Source organism: Lissotriton vulgaris, chromosome 1_2, assembly GCF_964263255.1.
Source record: "Lissotriton vulgaris chromosome 1_2, aLisVul1.2, whole genome shotgun sequence".
In the NCBI taxonomy this organism is placed as follows: domain Eukaryota; kingdom Metazoa; phylum Chordata; class Amphibia; order Caudata; family Salamandridae; genus Lissotriton; species Lissotriton vulgaris.
The window spans coordinates 1,375,863-1,398,662 of NC_141686.1; the positions used below are offsets into that span (position 1 = coordinate 1,375,863).

At 44.8% G+C, this 22,800-nt stretch overlaps 1 protein-coding gene across 1 annotated transcript in view; it reads left to right on the forward strand.

The window, feature by feature from the left end:
• The window catches only part of PARVG (parvin gamma), a 352,500-nt gene that overhangs the window by 235,035 nt on the left and 94,665 nt on the right, over positions 1-22,800 (forward strand). The window contains exons 8-9 of the mRNA XM_086952730.1: positions 17,378-17,406; positions 18,963-19,024. Coding sequence (XP_086808856.1) covers positions 17,378-17,406; positions 18,963-19,024 — 91 coding nt within the window. The remainder of the gene's footprint in view (positions 1-17,377; positions 17,407-18,962; positions 19,025-22,800) is intronic.

Below are 22,800 nucleotides of genomic sequence, written 5' to 3' on the forward strand. Positions count from 1 at the left end.
GTACATTGGCTCACTTGACATGAGACTAATTCCCTTTGCTAGGCAACGTGTGGCATTGGGACACAGGGTAACGATCCTACCCTGCTTTTCCTGCAGCGACTCCTTGGCAAACTAGAGGCCTCTGCACAGCTAGTCATGATATCTCTTGAGAGATCTCTAGCAGTCGAAGATGAAAACGCGGAACAGTGCTTCAGTAAAACACTTAAGCATAAAATATAAGTGGCAACAGCTAACAGGTAAACTGCTTCTCCAAATGACTGAATTGTCTTGCTATTACAACATGTTACAAGTAGTGTAATAATAGCACTGAGTCATTAAATCTTGTAGAAAATGTTCCCCAATCAAAAATGGCTGCTAACATAGTATGTTTTGTTTCTACAGTTGATAGCAGTGGAATTGGACTTTCCCCCAATCCAAAATGGCCACTGTAACACATCCTGTTTCTGTGGCTGATGACGTCTCTTCATATGACACTTTTACGAATAAGTGCCCAACCAAGTGCCAACTTGGAATTCTGCACAATCTGTCTCAATAAAGAAATAGCTTGACCGTTTCCCCCACAACTGAAGCACTGCGACTTATGCTGCAACCGTTACCCTGCTTCCGTTCAAACCCACTCGTTGCCAATCTAGATGTCTTAAATGAAATGAAATAAACGGTGCATGAGTAAAACACTTCAGTTTATTTATAAACATAAATTATAAGGGGCAACGGCTAACAGGTAAGCTGCTTCTCCAAATGACAGCCATCTCCCAACGTCAGCTTTTGCTCTTCATTCTAGAACCATCTTGTTCCATACCAGAAAAGCATTCTAGAATGATCAACATGAGCCAATAAGAAACAACAGGATCGAACCCGGTGCAGTGGAGATCTTTTGCATTGCAGGTTTCAGGAAATAGGAGGGGGTTTGCCACAGACAGAGGGCCTCCCGGGGCAAACCTACATCCCCTCCCCCCCTGTAGTTGGGGCATGACCCCAGCCTTTCCTTTTATTCCTTCATTGCAACTAGGGGTGGGCGGATTTCGCGGATCCACGATCCGCGAATTTGCAGATTTGCGGATTCGGGGATCCGCAAAATCCGCGAATTTGCAGATTCGCAGATTTTGTGGATTTTTTTAATGGGGCGGGTCATCTGTGTGAGTTCAAGTGCCTCTTGTGTGTATAAATGGTCAGAGACCGATCAGAGCAGCAGATGAAGAGAAAGAAGCTCCTGGTCACAGGAACAGCACGAGGATTGCGCTCGTGAAACTCAAGGATACAAAGGCCTCTATCCAGCATCACAGCTGATTTTCGACGGTAGATTTGGGAAGAAGGCACACCTGCCCAGCCTAGACGACGCTCACGATTGTTTTTGGGCTGATGAATGAGCCACTGAATTTGAGGTTCAACTAGTTCCAGCGACCATGTGTGTGTTACTATGCAATCACACCGATGTGCGCAGGGGTCCCTTGAGTGACCTGTCCATCCATCATATTCCTGTAACTATTTTAGGATGGCGCCGGCAAGCTACCAGCGCCATCCTAAAATAGTTACTAAATTAGCTTCACTAATAGATAAAATAAAGCAGGTGCTCGAGCACCTGCTTTATTTTATCTATTAGTGCTTCCTGTGCTTCCTGTTGCAGCTAACTTTGTAACTATTTTAGGATGGCGCTGGCAGCTTGCCGGCGCCATCCTAAAATAGTTACAACAACAACTTCAAGCTTGAAGGCTTGAACTTTTGCCCCCCGAATCCGCCGCTCGCGGATTCGTGGATTTTCGGTAAATTCGCGGGAGTTCGCGGATTGCGGATTTACCGAAAATCCGCAAGCGGAACGGATTTTGCACTCACGCTTAATTGCAACCACACCCTCCTTTCATATGTTGTGCAGCTAGTCGAGCAACAACACAGAAGAAAGACTTAAAATCCCTGTAGTCTGGTACTACCGCCAGGGTAAAGGTGATATACAAAGGACATAGAAGAAGGACTTCTATCTTGCAGGGTCCATTAAAAGGGAAGAATTACTTCTCCTCTTAGGAGAAGTACAACATAACAAAATAAAGAATCATCATAGATAGAAGAACTAAGAAAAAAACGACCAAAGAAAAAATACTATCATAAACCGTAGAAGGAGGTCCGCAAATAACGCTTCACACAGTGCACTTCAAATGAAAGTATTAAAATATGACCAATTAATTGGCACACTGGCCTTAGCCACTTACAAAGCCTATACTCAAAAACATGAGCCAGCGCCCCTGAGACGAAAAGTCAAATAGCCTTTCAAACACTGCCTTACAATTCTCTCCCCTGGATAAATAGTACAGACGCATGAATTTTCCCATGCTCTCTAGTTGAACCATAGAACAATACCTTTTTCAACTCAATCATGACAACCCAGAAGAACCCACTCCTAACATAAGGCTTTTGTGAGCTGCCCAAACTCCTTCAAAATCAACTATCTGTCCAGCCTCTCCAAGAAGGCAGCAAAGAACTTAAAGCACACGCTCTCAAAAGTTCTCCCTTAGACTGCCATCTCTGATCTCTACTTCTGTATGAAAAAAGGAGCCTTCATTGAGACCTTGTCTTCTTCATTCACTGCTCTGCTTGTTGGAGAGCACCTCTGAATATATATTTTCATGCATCAAACTCTATTAAATTACGACATGGACTCAAACTTTCCATAATATCCTGACCCTTCTTCAGAGCTGAGGTATTTATCTCAATCTACAGGAACAGAGATATTCTGATCCAAACATCGGACCTTAATTTAGAGATTTTCGATCATCACTTCTTCACCTTGATGACCTTTATGACTGCCAAGATAGATCCCTAAATCATCCCCCTTTTCTACTCAATCCTTCACAGCCACACTTTATGTTAGACCCTTCACAGCCTGCTGAGTTACTCACTGCTTTCTACACCAGCATCTTTCACCTGTGGTTGGATGTTCAACAGTAAATTTCCCACTTGCTTTCCCCTATCCCTTTCAGAGTTTTATCCCATTCTCAACCCTCTTTGGGAATCCTTGATTCACTGTCTCTCTGGAGTACCCTGTAGCCCTCCAGCTTCACTCTTAGAGTGCTGTCACCAGAAACCCCCTTTTGTTCTCCCATGGCAAATTTAATTCCTGAACTTCCCTCTTGTTTGCCTCATCTGACCCACCCTGATCCTTCTATCTTACCACAAATGTCCTTAATCACAGTGCCCTCTCCTCTCCGATACCCGGACTCTTCTTGCCATTTGATCACTCCTTATACAACTCTATATGGCATCCTCTACCCTCCTTACGGGACAGATCCCACCTGGAATATACCTGTATCGGGTCCCCCACATCCTAGTCCCTCTCTGGAAATATCTTTTTCCTCTGCTCTATGCCCTAGCCTCCATTTGCGCACCTTTTCCACATGGGCGATCCTTATACAGCAAAAAGCGCCATTCTCCCTCCCCACTCCTTCTCAAGCTCCTGTGGTTGTACCAGCCCACATGCTCTTAACTGTGCCACACACTGATACAGCTTTTCCCTCAGTGACATCAGCTGGGCCCAGAGTTGTCATTGTTCCCCCTTGAGATTAAAGCTGTTTATTGTTTATTAAAGTGCTGGGAAACTCTGGTAGGGAAGCCAAACGCTATAACAGACCTGTATGATAATAATATATAGTGTGGTTGTGTAAACTCACTGCCTAATAAACTCACAAACATCCAGTGAGGCACCTTTGCAAAACCTTAGCTCAACCAATGGTTGTTGTGGCTTCGAGCAGTCAAGCTTTGTGAATAGAACAAGTGCAAAGCATTTTGAAGTTCTAAAACAGGTGAATATGAAAGAAACACAGTGCAAAGAAAACCCAACACCAATTTATAAAATTAGCTCTTATTTGTATGAATTGTTAGATACCAGAATGAACAAAAAACAGTAGAGGGTTCTGGAAATATAAATTATTAAGTACATAATATATCACAAACGAGCATTGGCAACTCTAGCGGTTACTTGAAAAACTTTTATAAACTTGAATACAACTACTTTGGCCGCGTCTGGGTGACTGACTCTGGCAGGGAGCAAGTCCCAGAGGCCAATGAGGCATGGCAGTACAGTTGCCTCACAGTCAAAGCACTCTCCAGTCCAGTTCCTGTTTCTATGAGTGAACCCCCTGCGACATTAAAGGAGTTGTCCTGATGCAAGGGAGACATGATGGTAAAGATGTTGAAGAATGCTGAGGTTGCTGATCTCTTGATGGGTGTCTTCCCGAGGCCACCCCTTGGTCCAGGAGCATGATGAAATAACTTAGCCACAGGGGTCCAGTGCAGAGATTATCTGAGGTTTGGGTCCCTGAACTTGGGGGGATGCAGTGACTACTAGCCAATTGGTTACCAGGTTCTCTCCCACCTGGTTATGTCTTCCTGTCTCCCACCTGCTTATGTATTCCTGTAATGTGTACTTGGGGGCGAGTATTTAACATTGTTCAATAATCTGTCCATCATTTATTTTTTCAGAATTTTTGCCCTAATTGGGATGGGTATGCCCAGACGTGGGTCCCGTGCTCACTATGCCACCAGAGTCAAGCTATTATGGCTGATGAGGGGTGATAACCCGAAACTGGTCTAGGATGCTTTTTTCCAATCCAGGGAGGACCTGGCCTGGCAGTTCGAGCTGAACTGTTCCCCTGGGGAGCAGGGTCAAGACTGATTTACATATGGCTGGGTCCAAACTGGAATGACTGAGCAAAAGAACAATATATTTAGGCCCAGATCTCTAAACTGGAGTGAGAGTTTGACAGTGTTCACCATTCCGTCCATCATTTGTTCTTTTCGATATTGCTGCAATGTGTGGCATCTAACTATCCCAGAATTAAATATTCAGCCCACTCCCAAGATGGTAGAGCCCCTCCTTCTACGAATCAAACTTGTTAGCCCACCCTAGAGGTATGTCTACCTAAGAGACCACCTAGAGAAAACTGGTTTGGTAACTGTTTCCCTCTTTCAGTCCTTGAGACCAATCTGTCTGCTAGAGCAAAGCGCAGCCCCTCTAGTGAGTGTCCACCATTTGCCCTTCCCCTGTGCAGCTTGCCTTTTGGGCTCACACTCCGTTTGGCCTTCCTGCCAGGGAGAAGTCACACCTCTTCCAACAGCAGACCCTTTGTGTCCCTTCCTGAGAATCATTCACTCATCTCACCAGGAGGGCAGAAGGCTGTCTTATGGCCAGCAGCCGTAAGCGGTCACTGGAAAGCTGGAGCAATATAGTAGCAACATTCTAAAGTTTGCCATTTTACATTCAATTTTGTCTTAGTCATCCAGGCAGGCTTAATGTAATGATTCTTTTGATACCGTGAAGTACCAACTTTAGTAGTCTCCTTCAGAAGTGAACACAGCTGAGTTGTCCGCTTTAAACCCTGTCGTCGCCAATGGGACCACTAGGCTTATTACAACAAGAATAACAATTAGGTTTTTTTTTATTGTTAGGTCAGGTGAAAACAAGTCCCACTTTTTAATATACAGCACACTACCTTAGGGCTTGATAGACCTGCCTGAGGGTTCACATTTGTATTGTAATAAATGTCTGGACTTTTCATTACTTTAAATGGTAAAGTTGAGTTAGCAGTTTGAAAACTGCTCAGCCAGCAATGGCAGGATGGGAGTCTTGCTTTGACTCATGATGGCACAATAAGTGCTGCAGTCCACAAGGTAACTTTACCTTACGAGCCCTGGGTACTCTAGTACCATATACTAGGGCCAATCGTTGGTGAACCAATCAAACATATACCTTTGAAGGGTTAGAGCACAATTACTAAGGTCTGTCTAGCAAGCCTCAGTGTCAAGTCAAGTCAAGTCAAGAGATTTGTATAGCGCACTACATACCCAGAGGGTTTCAAGGCGCTTAGGAAGGGGAGGAGGATTATTTGTCAAATATCCACGTTTTAAGCTGCTTTCTGAATGCTAGGTGATTCTGGGTGAGGCGAAGGTAAGCGGGAAGTGAGTTCCATGTTTTAGCAGCCAGGAATGAGAAGGATCTGCCTCCCATGGTGGTCTTGTTGATGCGAGGTACAGTGGCTTGGCTTGGCTGGAAGAGCGAAGTTGGCGGGAGGGGGTGTAGAAGGACAGTCGGGAGTTGAGGCAATCTGGTCCGATGTCGTAGAGTGATTTGTGTGCGTGGGTGAGCAGTCGGAAAGTGATCCTCTTATTGACGGGTAGCCAGTGGAGGTCTTTGAGGTGACCAGAGATGTGTTCGTTGCGTGGGATGTCTAATATAAGCCTGGCTGAGGCGTTTTGGATTCGTTGTAGTTTCTTCTGGAGTTTAGCGGTGGTACCTGCGTAGAGGGTGTTTCCGTAGTCCAGTCGGCTCGTGACTAGAGCGTGGGTGACTGTTTTCCTTGTTTCGGAGGGGATCCAGCGAAATGTTTTTCTGAGCATGCGAAGAATGTTAAAGCAGGAAGAGGATACGGCGCTGACTTGTCTGTTCATTGAGAGTGAAGAATCCAGGATGACGCCAAGGTTCCGTGCGTGGTCTGTCGGGATGGGTGCTTTTCCGAGGGCTTCCGGCCACCAGGAGTCGTCCCATGCAGAGGGGGATGTACCTAAGATGAGGACTTCTGTTTTGTCTGAGTTCAGTTTCAGACGGCTTTGTTTCATCCATTCGGCGACTTCTTTCATTCCTTCGTGTAAGTTAGTTTTGGCGGTGCTGGGGTCCTTGGTGAGAGAAAGGATCAGTTGAGTGTCATCCGCGTAAGAGATGATGTTGAGGTTGTGTTGGCGGGCGATGGCTGCGAGGGGGCTCATGTATACGTTGAAGAGGGTGGGACTGAGTGAGGATCCTTGAGGTACACCGCAGATGACTTCAGTGGCCTCTGACTTGAATGGTGGGAGGCGGACTCTCTGGGTTCTTCCGGTGAGGAACGAGGTGATCCAATCCAGTGCTTTTCCTTGGATTCCGATGTTTCTGAGGCGTTGTAGAAGGGTGCTGTGGCAGACTGTGTCGAAGGCTGCAGAAAGGTCGAGGAGGATGAGGGCGACTGTGTCTCCGTTGTCCAGTAGTGTTCGAATGACGTCTGTTGCTGCGATGAGGGCGGTCTCAGTGCTGTGTTTGGCTCGGAAGCCAGATTGTGAGGGGTCGAGTGATTTGTTGGCTTCGAGGAAGGCGGCGAGCTGGTTGTTGACGGCTTTCTCGATGACTTTGGCCGGGAATGGAAGAAGCGAGATGGGGCGGTAGTTTTTGAGTTCGGTGGGGTCTGCTGTTGGTTTTTTCAGAAGGGCGGTGAGTTCAGCGTGTTTCCAGTCTTCTGGGAAGGTAGCGGAGTTGAAGGAGCAGTTGATGACGTCTCGGAGGTGCGGAGCTATGACGGAGTCTGCTTTGTTGAAGATGTAGTGAGGACATGGGTCTGTGGGGGATCCAGAGTGGATGGAATTCATCAGGCGGGTGGTGTCCTCAGTGGAGATTGGGTTCCAGGCGTTAAGGGTGTTTACGGGGGGAAGATGGTCAGCAGATGGTAGGGTGGGTTGGCTTCCGGAATGGTTGTCAAAGCTGTTGTGGATGTCAGCAATCTTGTTGTGGAAAAAAGAGGCTAGGGAGTCGCAGAGGGTTTGAGAGGGGGTGATGTCGTTGGAGTTGGCTGAGGGGTTGGAAAATTCCTTGACGATGTTGAAAAGTTCCTTGCTGTTGTGGGCGTTGTTGTCAAGTCGGTCCTTGAATGCTGTTTTCTTGGCTTTTCGGATTAGTTGGTGGTGAGTACGGGTGGCGCTTTTGAAGGTGTCCTTGTTGCTGGCGGATGGGTCTTTTTTCCAGGCCTTTTCAAGGGAGCGGCACAGTTTCTTGGACTTCTTGAGATCATCGTTGAACCATGAGGCCTTCTTGTTTCCAAGTTTGTGTTGACGTTTTTTCAGTGGTGCTAAGGTGTCAGCGGTGTTGGATAGCCAAAGGGTGAGGTTGGAGGCGGCTTCGTTGGCGTTAGAAGAGAGGGCTGGGGACGTTAGAAGGAGCGATGTGGAGATCTGATCCGTGGTGATTTTGTTCCAGTTTCTTTGTAGAGTTGGTTGGAGGTGGATGATGGGTTTTGGCTTGTTGTAGGTGAAGTGAACGCAGCTGTGGTCAGTCCAGAGGAGATCCGTAGTGTGGCTGAAGGAGACATGGTTGCTGGAGGTGAAGATGGGGTCAAGTGTGTGACCTGCGATGTGGGTGGGGGAAGTGACCAGTTGTTTAAGTCCGAGGTTGGCGAGGTTGTCTAAGAGGGTGGCGGTGTTGCGGTCGTTGATCTTTTCAAGGTGGAAGTTGAGGTCTCCCAGAAGGATGTAGTCTTTGGAGGGGAGCGCGTGTGGGGTGATGAAGTCCGTGATGTCTTCACTGAATTTTGCGCGGGGTCCTGGTGGTCTGTAGAGGAGGGTGCCTCTAAGAGTTGTCTTGGGATCGATGTGGATCTGGAAGTGAAGGTGTTCGGAGTTAGCGAGGTTGGCGTCGGAGCTGGTGGAAATGCGGATGGATTTCTTATGGACGATGGCGATTCCTCCTCCTGTATGGTCGGTGCGGTCCTTGCGTGTGATCTTATAGTCATCAGGGATAGCGATGGCGATGTCAGGGGCGGAGGAAGCGTTCATCCATGTTTCTGTTAGGAAGGCGACGTCTGGAGAGACGGTGTCTAGTAGATTCCATAGGTCAATGGCGTGTCTGTGGACCGAGCGGGTGTTGAGGAGGATGCATTGTAGGTGGTTGGGGTCGGGGATCTGTGGTGTGGTCGTGGCGGAGATGTTGTCGGTGCCGCTGAATCTGCAGGAGAAGCAGGAGAAAGGTCCATGGGTGTGTCCAGGAGCGGCTTGGACGCAAGTGGGGGCGCGACCGGAGTTAAGGGCTAGGAGGGCGGCGGCATCGTAGGTAATGCGGGGTGGCTGGGCAGCGCGAGGGGCAGGGGGTCTGGCGCTGGGCGCGGTCCAGGCGCGGACGGGCGTAGACGGGCGTAGACGGGCGTAGACGGGCGTGTACGGGCGTAGACGGGCTTACCTTTGGCGCACCTTCGGCGAGGCCGTAGCGCGTGGACGCTGCGTGTGGGGGCATTGGCCATAAATGGATGGTGGAGGGGGCGGAGCGTGGGAGGGGCAGCAGCTGGGAGGCGGTAGCAGGGAGGAGGGGCGGGCCAGGGGACACACAACAAGATGGAGGGTCACAGGGCACCGGGGGCTAAAGGAAAAACGTATTAAACCAACACAGCGCGAGGCTGAAATCAACAAACAAACACAATGCAAGGCGGAATTAATTAAATAAAAGCAGCGCGAGGCGGAGTGAAAATAGATAAGCACAATGCTAGGCGGAATTAATTAAATAATATCAGCGCGAGGCGGAGTGAAAATAGATAAGCACAATGCTAGGCGGAATTAATTAAATAATATCAGCGCGAGGCGGAGTGAAAATAGATAAGCACAATGCAAGGCGGAATTCATTAAATAAAAGCAGCGCGAGGCGGAGTGAAAATAGATAAGCACAATGCAAGGCGGAATTAATTAAATAAATGCAGTTACAGCTCTGTAGTCTCGGCCAGATCGTCAACAGGAGCTGGGATCAGGGAGCATGGGGGGAGCGACCGTGCTGGAGGAGGTCCAGGTGATCACAGCGCGTCAGAGGAGGTAGGGAGCACTCTGTTCGTGGGTGGGAGGGGCAGCAGCTGGGAGGCGGTAGCAGGGAGGAGGGGCGGGCCAGGGGACACACAACAAGATGGAGGGTCACAGGGCACCGGGGGCTAAAGGAAAAACTTATTAAACCAACACAGCGCGAGGCTGAAATCAACAAACAAACACAATGCAAGGCGGAATTAATTAAATAAAAGCAGCGCGAGGCTGAAATCAACAAACAAACACAATGCAAGGCGGAATTAATTAAATAAAAGCAGCGCGAGGCGGAGTGAAAATAGATAAGCACAATGCTAGGCGGAATTAATTAAATAATATCAGCGCGAGGCGGAGTGAAAATAGATAAGCACAATGCAAGGCGGAATTAATTAAATAAAAGCAGCGCGAGGCGGAGTGAAAATAGATAAGCACAATGCAAGGCGGAATTAATTAAATAAATGCAGCGCGAGGCGGAGTGAAAATAAATAAGCACAATGCAAGGCGGAATTAATTAAATTAATGCAGTTACAGCTCTGTAGTCTCGGCCAGATCGTCAACAGGAGCTGGGATCAGGGAGCATGGGGATATTCCTGCAAAAAGAGGCATATCCTTGCACTCCTTATCTGGCTGCTTACCAGGTGATTCAAGCAACTCCTGACATCCCAGTGAGTGTCACACACCATCTGTCTTCTTCCATTATCCTCCCACACCCCTTCTATGCTCCCTAGGAAAAAAATATTGGATAGGCTAGGCAAGGAGGTGAAATCCATACTAGAAAATCTCAATGAGACCAAACTCTTCATGTGTTACACATATATACTACTGGAGCACAGTGTATTCTCATCCCAGCTAAACAATCTCCACTCAGCATTGGTTCTCTATACCAGCATTTAACAACAATGACCCAAGAGATTTCCCAGCTGTCATCCACAGATGGAAATTCACTCCCTTCTACAATCCAACTCGGATGCCTCTATGACTGGTCAGGATCCAATATACGACATACAGGTCATTAATGTCACTGATTTGCATAGACCATGCCTAAATGCCCTGGGCCGTAACCCAGCGAAGCTTATTATGATCCTTTTGATCCCATATCACATGCCTTCTTCCCAGTAACCTTCGTATATCCTTAAATGCATGCTTCACAATTGCAGATCAGTGGCTAAACATGCTGCAGACATTGCTAGAGGGAACAATCTCACATTGCCTTTCTGACTGAAATTTCTCGCAACCCCTCCTTTTCCCCGCTGACAGATATTTTAGTACCCCATAATTTCATCTTTAACTGACTTGACCATGAGGATCGACCAGGAGGTGGGGATGCAGTCCTCCACTAAAACTCCCTAAATATCTTCTGCTTCTATGGGGGCTTCTACTCCACTGGAATGATGATGGTAACTGGAAAACTTCCATTCAATGAGATTTCCCCACTAATTATAAGTCCTTGCGAGTCTGTGCAGGCCCAAGCCACCTGAAAGGGGCAGCCCTCAGCCTCATTATATCCAAAAAGGGATCATTGTGCATAAAATACATCCTACCGATTGACTGGTCTGGTCAACATCTAATCCTCTTCAACTTCACTGTGCATCGACAGGTTACAGAAGGCCAAGGTGCCAGATGCAAGCGCTTGATAGGAGACACTTAACATATAAACTGGAATTAACTGTCGTCATTAAGCCTTACAGACCTCATACTTTCTGATGAGATGCAGAATGTACAAGCGCTACCCTCGCACTATAACTTTGTGTTGATCAGCATCATGGATGAAGTAGCTCCACTGCATCTTAAAAGACAGAAACAATGCCCCACCTCTAGTAGTAGATATTCTGACTGCTGTAGCATCACTAAAACCCATGTCACTGTTTGTAGAACCTGTTCCCTCTTCACTCATCTAAGATCTCATTCACCTCATTTTTCCCTCTTTGGACCAAGATTGTCAATGCATCTCTTAACCAATGCACTGTCTCGGACTGCCTAAAAAGTGGAGAGTGACAGCTTGACTGAAGAAACCAGACGCTGACCCGGCATATCTAAACAACTTTAATCCAGCGACTAGCCTGCCTTTCCTAGTGAAAGTCTGGTAAAATGTGCCCTCTATGTCAACACATTGAAAAAGTCGATATGCTTTACAATGTCCAACCCAGTTTTAGAACAGGCTGAGGTACAGAAACCGCCTTCTGTACATCATGGATAATGCTCACAAAATTCTGGACTAAAACAATTCCTCGCTTCTTATTCTCTGATCTATTTTTAGCTTTTTACACTGTCAGCCATGGCACACTGCTGAAGATGCTAAAGTTCAGTTTGAAAGCTGCAGGAAATGTCCTCATTTGGTTTGTCTCTTAACTTAATAACCACTCACAACTAATTAAACTGGAGGACTCCCTATCTAACCCACCCTTGTTTAGGTTAGAAGAGTCCCACAAGGCTCCCTCTTTCCCGCACTCTTTAACCCCTTCCATGCTGATGATGGCCCCCAGCCGTCATGCACTACGGTGCTCGTGTGCTGATGACGGCTGGGGGCCGTCATAAATCCGCCCACTCACGATTCTGCCGCACAGGTGCAGAATCGCGACCGCATGGAAGGGGTTATTCTCTACATGGAACTCTTTCCTGATGTTTTCAGCGCTTTAATCTTGCGTACCAAATGAACATGGATGATACTAAGCTGTACCTAAAAATATCCTTCCAGGATGACATTATCCATTATAACAATGTTCTGGCAAATTTCCAAAATTTCTCCTCATGTTTCCCCTTTACAGTGCCTCTCCTTATAGGAGTGTCTCAAGCACTTGGACATCCTCAAATGCAAACATGTAATCATCAAATCTACTTTACCCCCAGGGAAAAACATGTGACACAAATGTGAACATGCAAGCCCATATCTACATTTAGTGCTCTATTCTAACCCAATCTCCTCAAGAAGGTCAAACAGTTCACATCTCTACCAGATTTCAAGAATGTGGAGCATTCCCTAGTCTTATCCAGACTGGTAGAATTGCTACTCTAAATGGAATGCCAAAATGTTGCCTTGTGCCTCTGAAGGCAACACTTAATGCTACAGCGAATTTAGTAACTATCGCTAAATGCTCCAATCACATTATTCCCTCTTATCACTCCAGTGGCTTCCTATCAAAGCCAGAAGCATGCTCAAGGTAGCCTGTCTGACTCCTAAACATTACGCTTTGGTAGCCCTAAATATCTAGTGTGTTGTCTCTTTGTTAGACTTGGCATCCTTGGCATGGTGTTCCCCCAAACATTTGCCTTCATCCCTACTGTTTGTGGTATTTGTTTTTGTTGGCTTTAGTGCTCTGTGCACCAGTGCCTGTGTGCTTGTGCCCGCTCCCTAAAACATATTAAAATAGGCTTATACCGGTTAGCCACATTTAATTTACTTGTAAGTCACTAGTATTTGGTACTACAGTACTACAGGTATCCAAGGCCTGTAAATGAAATGCTACTAGTGGACCTGCAGCACTCATTGTGCCATCCAGTAAAGTAGCCCTTTAAAACGTGTCTTCCGTCCTGCCATTGCAGCCTGTAGTGCAGTTTTAAATTGCCATTTCAACCTGGAAAAATAAAGCTTTTGCCAGGCCTAACCCTTCCTTTTTAATACTTACAGGTCACCCATAAGGTAGGACCTAAAAGCCCATAGGGCAGGGTACATGGTATTTAAAAAGTAGGACATGTACTCTAATATTGTATGTCCTGATAGTGAAAACTGCTACTGTTTTTCCATATTGTAAGGCCTATCCCCCTCATTGGCTAGCACTGAGTTACTTTATTACATTTAATAAGTGCTAACTTTAGGCTGGGAACTGATAAGGATATGCTGGTTAGACTAAAATGAACTGTAATTTAAAATCCCTTTTAATGGCAAAGTCTGATTTTAAGTCACAGTTCTAAAAATACCACTTTTAGAAAGTTGCTGTTTTCTGGTCCTAACCGTTTGTGCCATCTGTCAGTGTCCTGGGCCATATGACTTTGAATGGAACTGCTGTTGGGGTTTGTGTATTCCTCCCAGACAGTGGCACAAAGGGGCTAGGTGTGGGCAGGATAGCCCCACTTTCATTTCAAAGAGTGTTGCCTTCTGCACACACAAAGAAATCTGAAACCAAGGCTGCCCTGTCCTTTTTCTCCCCTGACAGTTTGGAACCTTGACAGAGGAAGACCTTTCCAGAACCAAATCAGGGGTAGTACAGAGAATCTCCCCATGCAAAGGCTGGCACCAAAGTATAAATAGTGTACCTCCAGAGTCACTCATCCAAACACTCCTGGATCGTGGTACATTACAGAAGAAGGACTGCCCTGCTGCTAGAGGACTGCTCTCTTGCCTTAGGACTGCCTTACTGTCTGAGAAGGAATACAGGATCTTCTTATCTTTATCCAAGGATAACCTGATTGCCTTTAATGGTCAGTTGGGTGACCTCCTGTGTGAGCTACAGGAACATACAAGCTCTAGTGGCCTCTCTGTGACTGCCCCGCAAGCATGCTGCACTGGACCTGCAACTGAACTTGCCTGAGCCCTGCTGGCCTCTGCTAGATTGCGTTCCTGATCACCAAGATGTGCCTCCCATGTCCTGGTTCTTGGGCTGGCATCAATCTGAGCCCTTCCCAAGAAGAAAAGGTGAAATCTTAAAATTTGGGCTCTTTTCGACTGCAAATGGGCCCTCCTATGCTGAAATGCTGCTGCGCATAATAACCACCAAAGTGAAGCTCCAGTGAAAACGCGTGCCACAGCGACCACCAGGCGACGACCGGCAACAGAAGATCTGCACTTCGTGCTACCGCAATGATAGCCCGCCGTGACTGCCAGTACTAAGCGACCTTTTGTGAAACCTGACTGGATCTTGGGCTACAGAAATGATAGCCTGCCCTACCCTGCCTGCTCTTCACGCTACAGCGATGACCATTTCTGGATGCTCTCCCTGCCCCTTGCAGCCTCCTCCACTGCTAACTGATCTCTTTGTGCCGGACTTTGAGAAGGTAACTTTTTCAACAGGACTAACTTGGTCCCCCTATCCAAACCTCCCCCAATCAGAGATGGCCTATACTTGTGACTCTCCACCAGTCTAGCCTGTCCAGATGACCGAGATGGATGCTTCAAGGACGCTATATTTACTTAAAACTTTAACATTTAATATCTACGATTCTACGGATTTAATTTTTTTCATTTTGCTGTCATTCTATTTATTAAAAAGTACTCTATTTTTCTAAATTGGTTTGGGATTTTTCTTATGTTGTGTTTCCCTTTCATTATTTTTGTGTGCTTAATTAATAATTTACACATTGCCTCTGAATTAAGCCGGACTGCTTGGTGCCAAGCTACCAGAGGGTTAAGGCTAGTTTAATTACTTTTTTGGTTCACCCGGACAATGATCATGGGTTTTGCCTGAGGTGGGATTCCACCCCTCTCAGCCAATAACTCAATTTTTCACACTCACCTTTTCTGAAGGCAGCCACTCACTAGCATTCCTTCGGATTGGTCACCAGAATTTTGGACTCCCCTTCACCTGATATTTGTACAAACTCATCAGTTTTTACATTCAAGAGGGAGGTCAAAGCAATTTTGATGAACAGGTTCTTCCCTCTTTGAACCTCAGCCCAATCATGGCGACACAGTGGAGAGAGCCAATGGCTGAAGTGGCCGAACCCATTGCCTCATGCGGTATGCTGTGGTTGGGCTGGAGGCAAAATGTGAATGACACTCCAACAGACCAATAGATGAAGAGAGCTGACTGAAAGCCCTTCTATGTATGCATATGTACATTTATATTTATAAAACATTTGTAAAAACAGAAGCTTTGTTACTGCCAGACCTTAAAAAGGCACCGAAATTACCCGATGCTTCGCTGGTTGCCTTTATTCTCGCATGTCCCAGTCCCTTCTATTCTTGTCGCGCATTCGCACAAGGTGTCAGTCTGTGCAGCTGTGGCCCAATGTTGGTCACTTGTGTACTTTATTTTCCTGCTAAAATTGTTAGGCGGCATCCCTCGGTGGCATGAAGTGTCAGTCAACATCTCTGCAGTTCGCTTTGGATGGCGGAGTACCCGAGTGTGTTTAGACAAAGGTTAGTCAACCATGACATCTGAGCCAGGCAAACATGCCGTGTCCCAGAATAACCTCTGAGAAGCTGTGAGATTTTTTTTTATTATGTAAGAAATTGTAAACCTCTGATTTCAACTGAGAAAATTAATATCCACGTGAACATATCTTTCAGAAGCTAATGCTACACACACTCACACTGTTACTAATACCCGCCAGGACACCAGATTGAACACTGGTTTAATAATTTCCTTTGCTGAATTAGCCAACCCGCCTCCTGCTTTAAGGAACTGAAACAGTGGTTCCTTTTGAGTAACTGTTCGGCCCTGTATCGTGCATTATACCCTAAATTAAATATCATGAAACTTTCCTTGAATATTTCCTTAGACACGAGGATATTGATAGTTTGATGGGCCATTGATAATAGTTTAATTATTTGGAAAGTTATTCCGTAGGACCATTTCCCAAATTCGTGGGAAAACAGGATTTCCTTATCATAATGGGTGAGGTTATTGTGGTCAGCTGGGTTAATCCAACCCTTAAAACCGACTCTCGTCTTTCTCTAAAGGATGCCAGTGAGCTAAACATGTTATGGGCACATTATTTCTTCCGCTTCTCCATCTCACTGGTTCCTGGTCTAGATTTGAAACAATCTATGAAGTTCTCCATCGCGAAGATGCTTCTTCCACTTATGGTAACTAAAGGAATGTTAGGCCTTCAGCTTGTGTCTAAAGACCTCATGGAAGGTTTTAGTATTTTTCTGGTCCATGGAATTGCCCCTACTTAAGCCTCAGTGAATTTGCCTATTTTTCTATTATACTTGATTGGCTACAACATGATACCCAGGCGTTATTTGGGGACCTGCAGCCAAGCGTTCAGACTCTTCATGCCACTTTGGAATCCATGGATGCAACACTAGCCCATGCTAAATAGCATTCTTATTCCCTGCAACCATTGCTTCCCTCTCATTACTCTCCAGGGCCATCCTGCACTGCTCTCCTGGAGCATTCTGCTCTGATGCACTGTGCCAGAGCAGGACTACCTTCCATTAGCAGTTGAAAACATCCATTTTTTCTGTGATTACCTAGTTCAACAGTCATATTTCACCTAATACTACCTTAGCGGTGAAGAGCATAAGGGAGCAGCATTGTGGTTCTTGCTTTTCCTACATGACCTCCTGAAATTTATATGGCACATTTCGACGCTAATGTCCCTTCTCCTGACATTTACAGGCTGCATCAACCAAATTAGTGCCTTTTCTACCTCCTTGTTTCTCATTCCGATAGCTTTTGCACCTTTTTTGACCGCTAGAATTTGGAATCAAGCTGGAATATTTCCCCTGACACCTGCTGATTCCCATCATAATTAGTTTCCGACAAGTCCCACCTCTGTCCGGACAACAACATGACTAGTCCCAAACCCTTTGGCAGACCATTTGACAATCGGAAAATCATTCTAAATGTACCTTGTGCATCTGTTGCCCTCTTTAGATCCTTCACTGGGCATCTTGTATCTACATTGAGTTGTTTATTGTCTCATCTCACGGTAATCACGAAACCCAGTTGTGGGCTTTCCCAAACCCCTTCAGACATTAGAGTTTGTAGATTGTGGAATGCATGTCACATATTGTAATATATACACCAGATATTGGTTACCCCATCTCTAAGGAATCGATTCACAGTTATTTTGCGTTGAGTAGGTGTGCAGGTCTTTTCTAATGAGAGGAAAGTCTTATAGAAGCTCTCTAACAAATGTCTCTTTTTGTCTTCAGAGAAGAATGTCAACCGAATTCCCCATCGAGTAAGTATGACAAATATTTGTGCTTGGCCAAAAAAGTGCCTATGTAGAATCAACAATGTTAGCAGGCGTCCAATCTTAGAATTTAAACAAGTAGTGATGGAGAATTACTGTGGAGTGTGAGGTCTTTGCCATGGGTCTTTGGGAAGTTAGTGGTGGGGACTGCTATTTCTCATCAGTGTCCTAGCACCTCGGTTCCAATTACTGAGTAGCAAAATATCTGCTTGCTAATAAAGCATGATGGTGCATGTACTCTCCATTAAAAGTGAAGCAGCACTGCTGGAAGTGTCAGTACTCTTGCAGAAAAGTAATGGCGAGCAGTGCTGCTACTGCTCATTAGTAGTGGTTTTAGTCTGGTGAGATATATCAACACTGTCCTGGAACAGCATTGTGTCTTGGTTTATAAGGGCTGGTTCGATATCTAGATGATATAGTAATCATGGTGAGAAGGGGTGGTGCAATGACAAAGGTACAATAGGTAACTTGATATGATGAGATAGGGCAGTACTGGTGTACGGGTGACATCGTTTCCCAAAATAAATTGTACCTAGTCATTGTAATCTATTGGGCTACCGCTCCAGCCATGATGCTTGTACCACAACTGTCTCATGATGCTAGTTAATCCTTTCAATTGATATTGATTATCCTTATCAATTAGGTGTAGTTGTGTTCCTTGCAAGCCATTTTTAAATTGGTTTTGACTCTAGCAAGTGGGTGGATGGAAACATGCACACATTTCCTCTGTCCACTTACAACAGTGATCTGCATACATGCAAGTAAATCTACCTACATCGCACAATTTGAGAAGACTCTTAAATCCAATAGGTCTGGTAAAGGCAGTAATCTACCTTCTTTGAATTACAAGAGCCTCAAGAACACTGTATATGTGTTATGTTTCAACCAGGGGGTTTGGTGTTTAAAACCAACCTTAATCTCCTGGTGAAACTCGGAGGCAAAATATGTGACTACTGGTGGAGTCAGAGTTAACCCCATAACTACTCATTTCTCAGGAGAATCTCATGGTTCTACCTGTAATCCCAGTTAACTCCACCTTGAAGACTTAACGCTCATTTTCAGGAACTTCAGTGGGGTAGACTTAGCACGATAAAACATTGGACACTCATAATGAGGCCTTTATTATTTAACCAATGGTAATTAAAACGTATGGTCATCTAGTACTTGTAATATCCTGTAAATTATGAACTGTAAAATAGCAAACAAGTATAGTAAAACGTACATATGTAATAAGAATTTCAAAATTCATCATTGCGTTTTCAAAAGAATAAAGCACTTTTTAGTTACGATTCAATTTGTTACTGACCATTGAGCAACATACAAATAAGCACAAGGGTATCGACTCAAATGACCAAGTTAGGAAGATTTAGCAGGCTGTTATATTCAAATTATTTAATAATTGATTTTGTCCTTGGTTCCCTGGTTATAACATTAATGCAGCAAATTGGCCCATTTCAGAAGTACAGGTTAGTGCCTCCCACTTTATGACATATGTAAATGAAGATTACAGGTTAACTGTTAAAAACGATTGCTTTTTATCATAGGAGCAGATGCCTTTGATGAACTATTTAAGCTGGCACCAGACAAAGTGAATGCAGTAAAGCAGGTAATGACATCGGAGAAACTTTGAAAATGTACAAATTGATTTCCTATTGTCTCACAGAGATGTGGGTTTCCTAATTCAAAGCAGTATCAAAATTTATGAGTTAAGATTGGAGCCACCAGTCAAACTAGATCCGGTCTTCTTTGAGTCCAACCAATTCCTTAATTATTTTATACTTGATTACTTTCTCTGCATCTCTCCTTTATCAAATCTATAAATCTCCCCTCATTGCAAAACTATGTGTTGGAAATGACCCTTACTGCCGGTCACCCCGAAACCCTTTGCCTTCCTCCTCCCCTCCTCCCCTTTTTTGCTGAATTTGTCTTTGCAGGTTTTAGGACACGGGGCACTTTACCATTGCTAACCAGTGCTAAAGTGCATGTGCTCTCTGCTCTAAGCATGGTAACATTGGTTTATCCCCAATTTAATTTTCTTATACACCCCTTGCAAAGTGCACTGCATGTGTCCAGGGCAGGAACATTAAATGCTATTAGTGGGACTGCAGCACTGAATGTGCTACCCACTTAAATAGCCTTTTAAACATGGCTCGGCCTGCTACTGTAGAGTCTGTGTGTTGATTCATTTATAAACTGCCATGTCAACCTGGCAAGTTAACCCTACTGCCGGGCCCAAAACGTCTTTTTTTAATACCTAAGGTAGGCTCTGGACAGCTCAAGGGTAGGGTGCCGTATATTTACAAGCATTTGCAATGCAATCAGTCTCGCCTTTGGGACCTTATATGTAATTAGGAATGCAGCACAATAGCCTGGGCGCTGAAACATCTACTGTTCTTTATCATGGAGGGAAAGTAAGCACCAAACTGCGTGACACTCCAGGTATGGGAACACATGGAGAGAAATATTGCCTATCAGCGGGAAATGGTATAGTCCAAATCTTGTTTTTAATATAAAATCAGGGTCGTTGATGGTCATATCATTGAAAATACAAGATTTGAAAGAAATATCATTGTCTAGGGGTGTTCCTGGAGCACAATTTCTATGGGCTGGAATCTAGAGAAAGCTACAGTGATTCTGGAGTTTTACTGACTTCTGCTTGCCATTTTTCTATCAAGAAAGTTAAATAGAGGAAGTTTCCAGAAAAATTTAAAAAAGAAAGCCCCTAAGCAGAAAGAAATTCTGGTATTTCACTGACCTCTACTGGTCGTTTTCTATCAAGACCGTACAATAGAGGCAGTTTAACAAGCAGAAAGCAATTCTGGTATTTTACTGACCTCTACTGGTCGTTTTCTATCAAGACAGTTAAAAAGAGGCAGTTGAACAGAAAACAAAGTCCCTAAGTGGAAGCAGACAAGTCCTAGAGCTGATCTCCAGAGCCCACAAAGTACATACACATATAAGTATATACTAAAGTATATACCAGAGGTCCCGAATGCTCGACCTAAAAAAGCAGGATATGTACTTTTATTTTGTACTTATCCTAGCAGTAAAAGCTCTTAAATTTGTTTTTCACTGCTGCAGGGACTAGCTCTCCCATGGGTTAACATTGGGATTACCTTATTGCATCATATGAGTGCAATTTCCAATTGGGATGCGATAATACCCCCAAGTTTAGTGTCTCTGCAATCATAATTTAAAATCACAACTTGTGGTGAAGTTGGATTTTAAATTGCAGTTCTGAAAATGCCACTTTTAGAACGTTGCTACACAAACGAATGATGGACGGAATGCTGAATGAATCATACATCCACCCACAGTCAAGAGATCTGGGTTAAATCCATTGTTATTTTGCTCACCATGCAACCCCAGTTTAGATCCAGCCATATGTATATCAGTCTTGACCCTGTTCCCTGTGGGAACAGTCCAGCCCGAACTGCCAAGCCAGATCCTCCCTGGGCTGGAAACAAGCCTCCTGGGACCGGTTTTGGGGTATTACCCCTCATCAGCCTGGCTAGCTTGATTCCAGTGGCACAGTGAACAAGGGAGATACGTCTGGGTATGCCCATTCCATTTAGGGTGAAAAGTGCTACGCAAACAAATGATGGGCAGACTGCTGAATGAAACATATATTCACTCCCAGTCAAGAGATCTGGGTTAAATTGATTGTTCTTTTACTCATCATGTCACCCCAGTTTAGGCCCACCCATATGCAAATCAGTCTTGACCCTGTTCCTTGTGGGAACAGGCTAGCCCGAACTGCCAAGCCAGGTCCTCCCTGGACCGGAAACAAGCATCCTGGGACTTCGGGGTATTACCCCTCATCAGCCTGGCTAGCTTGAATCCAGTGGCACAGTGAACAGGGGAGACACGTCTGGGCATGCCCCTCCTGGACCCGTATCTCTGCAACCCAGAACCGAAATAACTCCAAGGGCTTGCTGGTTTGCATCCTGTTTGAAGTCTTAGGGACATCAAAGGCTTCCAACCCATCTGTACCTGGACTCTGCTATCTGAGAGTCTTGTTTTGCCAAATGGTACCATTACAGTCCTGGGCCTTGGGAAGTCGGTGTTATGTGCTGAATGTGCCAAAATCCATGCATCACCATTGTTCCGTGGCTTGGAACCGACACATCTCTTTCAACGCCTTGCCGCTGTTGCGAGGAACGGAGACTTCACAATGCGGGTTATAATTGTTGGATTTTTGTCGTTTTGGTCTTGTTTGTTACATGATATTGATCTTTATTTTTCTAACCAATTGTGTTATCTTTTTGTGTGGTGTTTTCACTGCTTTTTATTGTTTCTAGTACTGCACAAGTACTTTACACATTGCCTCTTAAGTTAATAGTGACTCCTCTTTGACAAGCTACTAGAGAATGCGCACAGGTTAATTTATGGTGTGTATCTGACTTAAAATCACTGGAGCACGTGGGGGCGGGTTTGCACCCCACTCCGGACGCACAGCGGTAGATGCATAACAACGATGCCAGACGTTAATCCAATTTATCAGTGTTGTTTTATTTCCATTTAATCTTTCCATGTATAACTTTGATCATGGTTTATTCAGTCACATGTGGGACGCACTATGTTAACATAAAATCCTTAACGCTTTAGACATGCCTTGACGAGCCTTATTCTATAGCATGGAATGCTACATAGATTCTCCTTGATTCAATCTTTTTCACCCAATGCATTTCGTGCCTCTCATGGCACTTCGTCAGGGGTTAAACTACAAATTTAAAAACACAATTATTAGGCTACATCTTGAAATGGTTCGTATTCATCATATTTAACATCCTATGCACAACATATCAACAGTAAATGCTTAAGACTAAAGTTCACCCCGTGATCGATGTTTTGCCCGCAGAATTCATAATAATTGATATCCCCCTATTTTCTTACGTGCTTATTGTCAAATGATCCCCAAAATACCTTCAAAATAATCCCATCAAACAATATAAAAGCTCCCTTATCTATCCCTCAAATCCCTCATTGCAAAATAAGTTACACAAGCCCATACCTCGAGTGTTTCAATGACTGCCTCTTCTCATTTCAAACCACATACTGAGTGTTCAACCCTCTCCTTCAATTATAAACACCTGTGTTGTATTCTCAGATCCTCCTGTTTTTAACAAGTCCCACCCCTTCAGTGATAAAAATACAAAACCCACAATGCACTGATGTTGTTGTGAAACTACTGATGCTGACTGTATTCACCCTGCAGGGTCACATGTTGTACCCTTACTTTGACATTATTTAAAAATGTATATGTAAAAAACCTGTGCCTGGAAGTTAAATTAAAGAATTCACCGCCCACCCATAAATGTTCTTTGTTAACGTTCGTCACATCTAGCATTAAGTTGTAACTGACTGCAATATGTTGTTCGT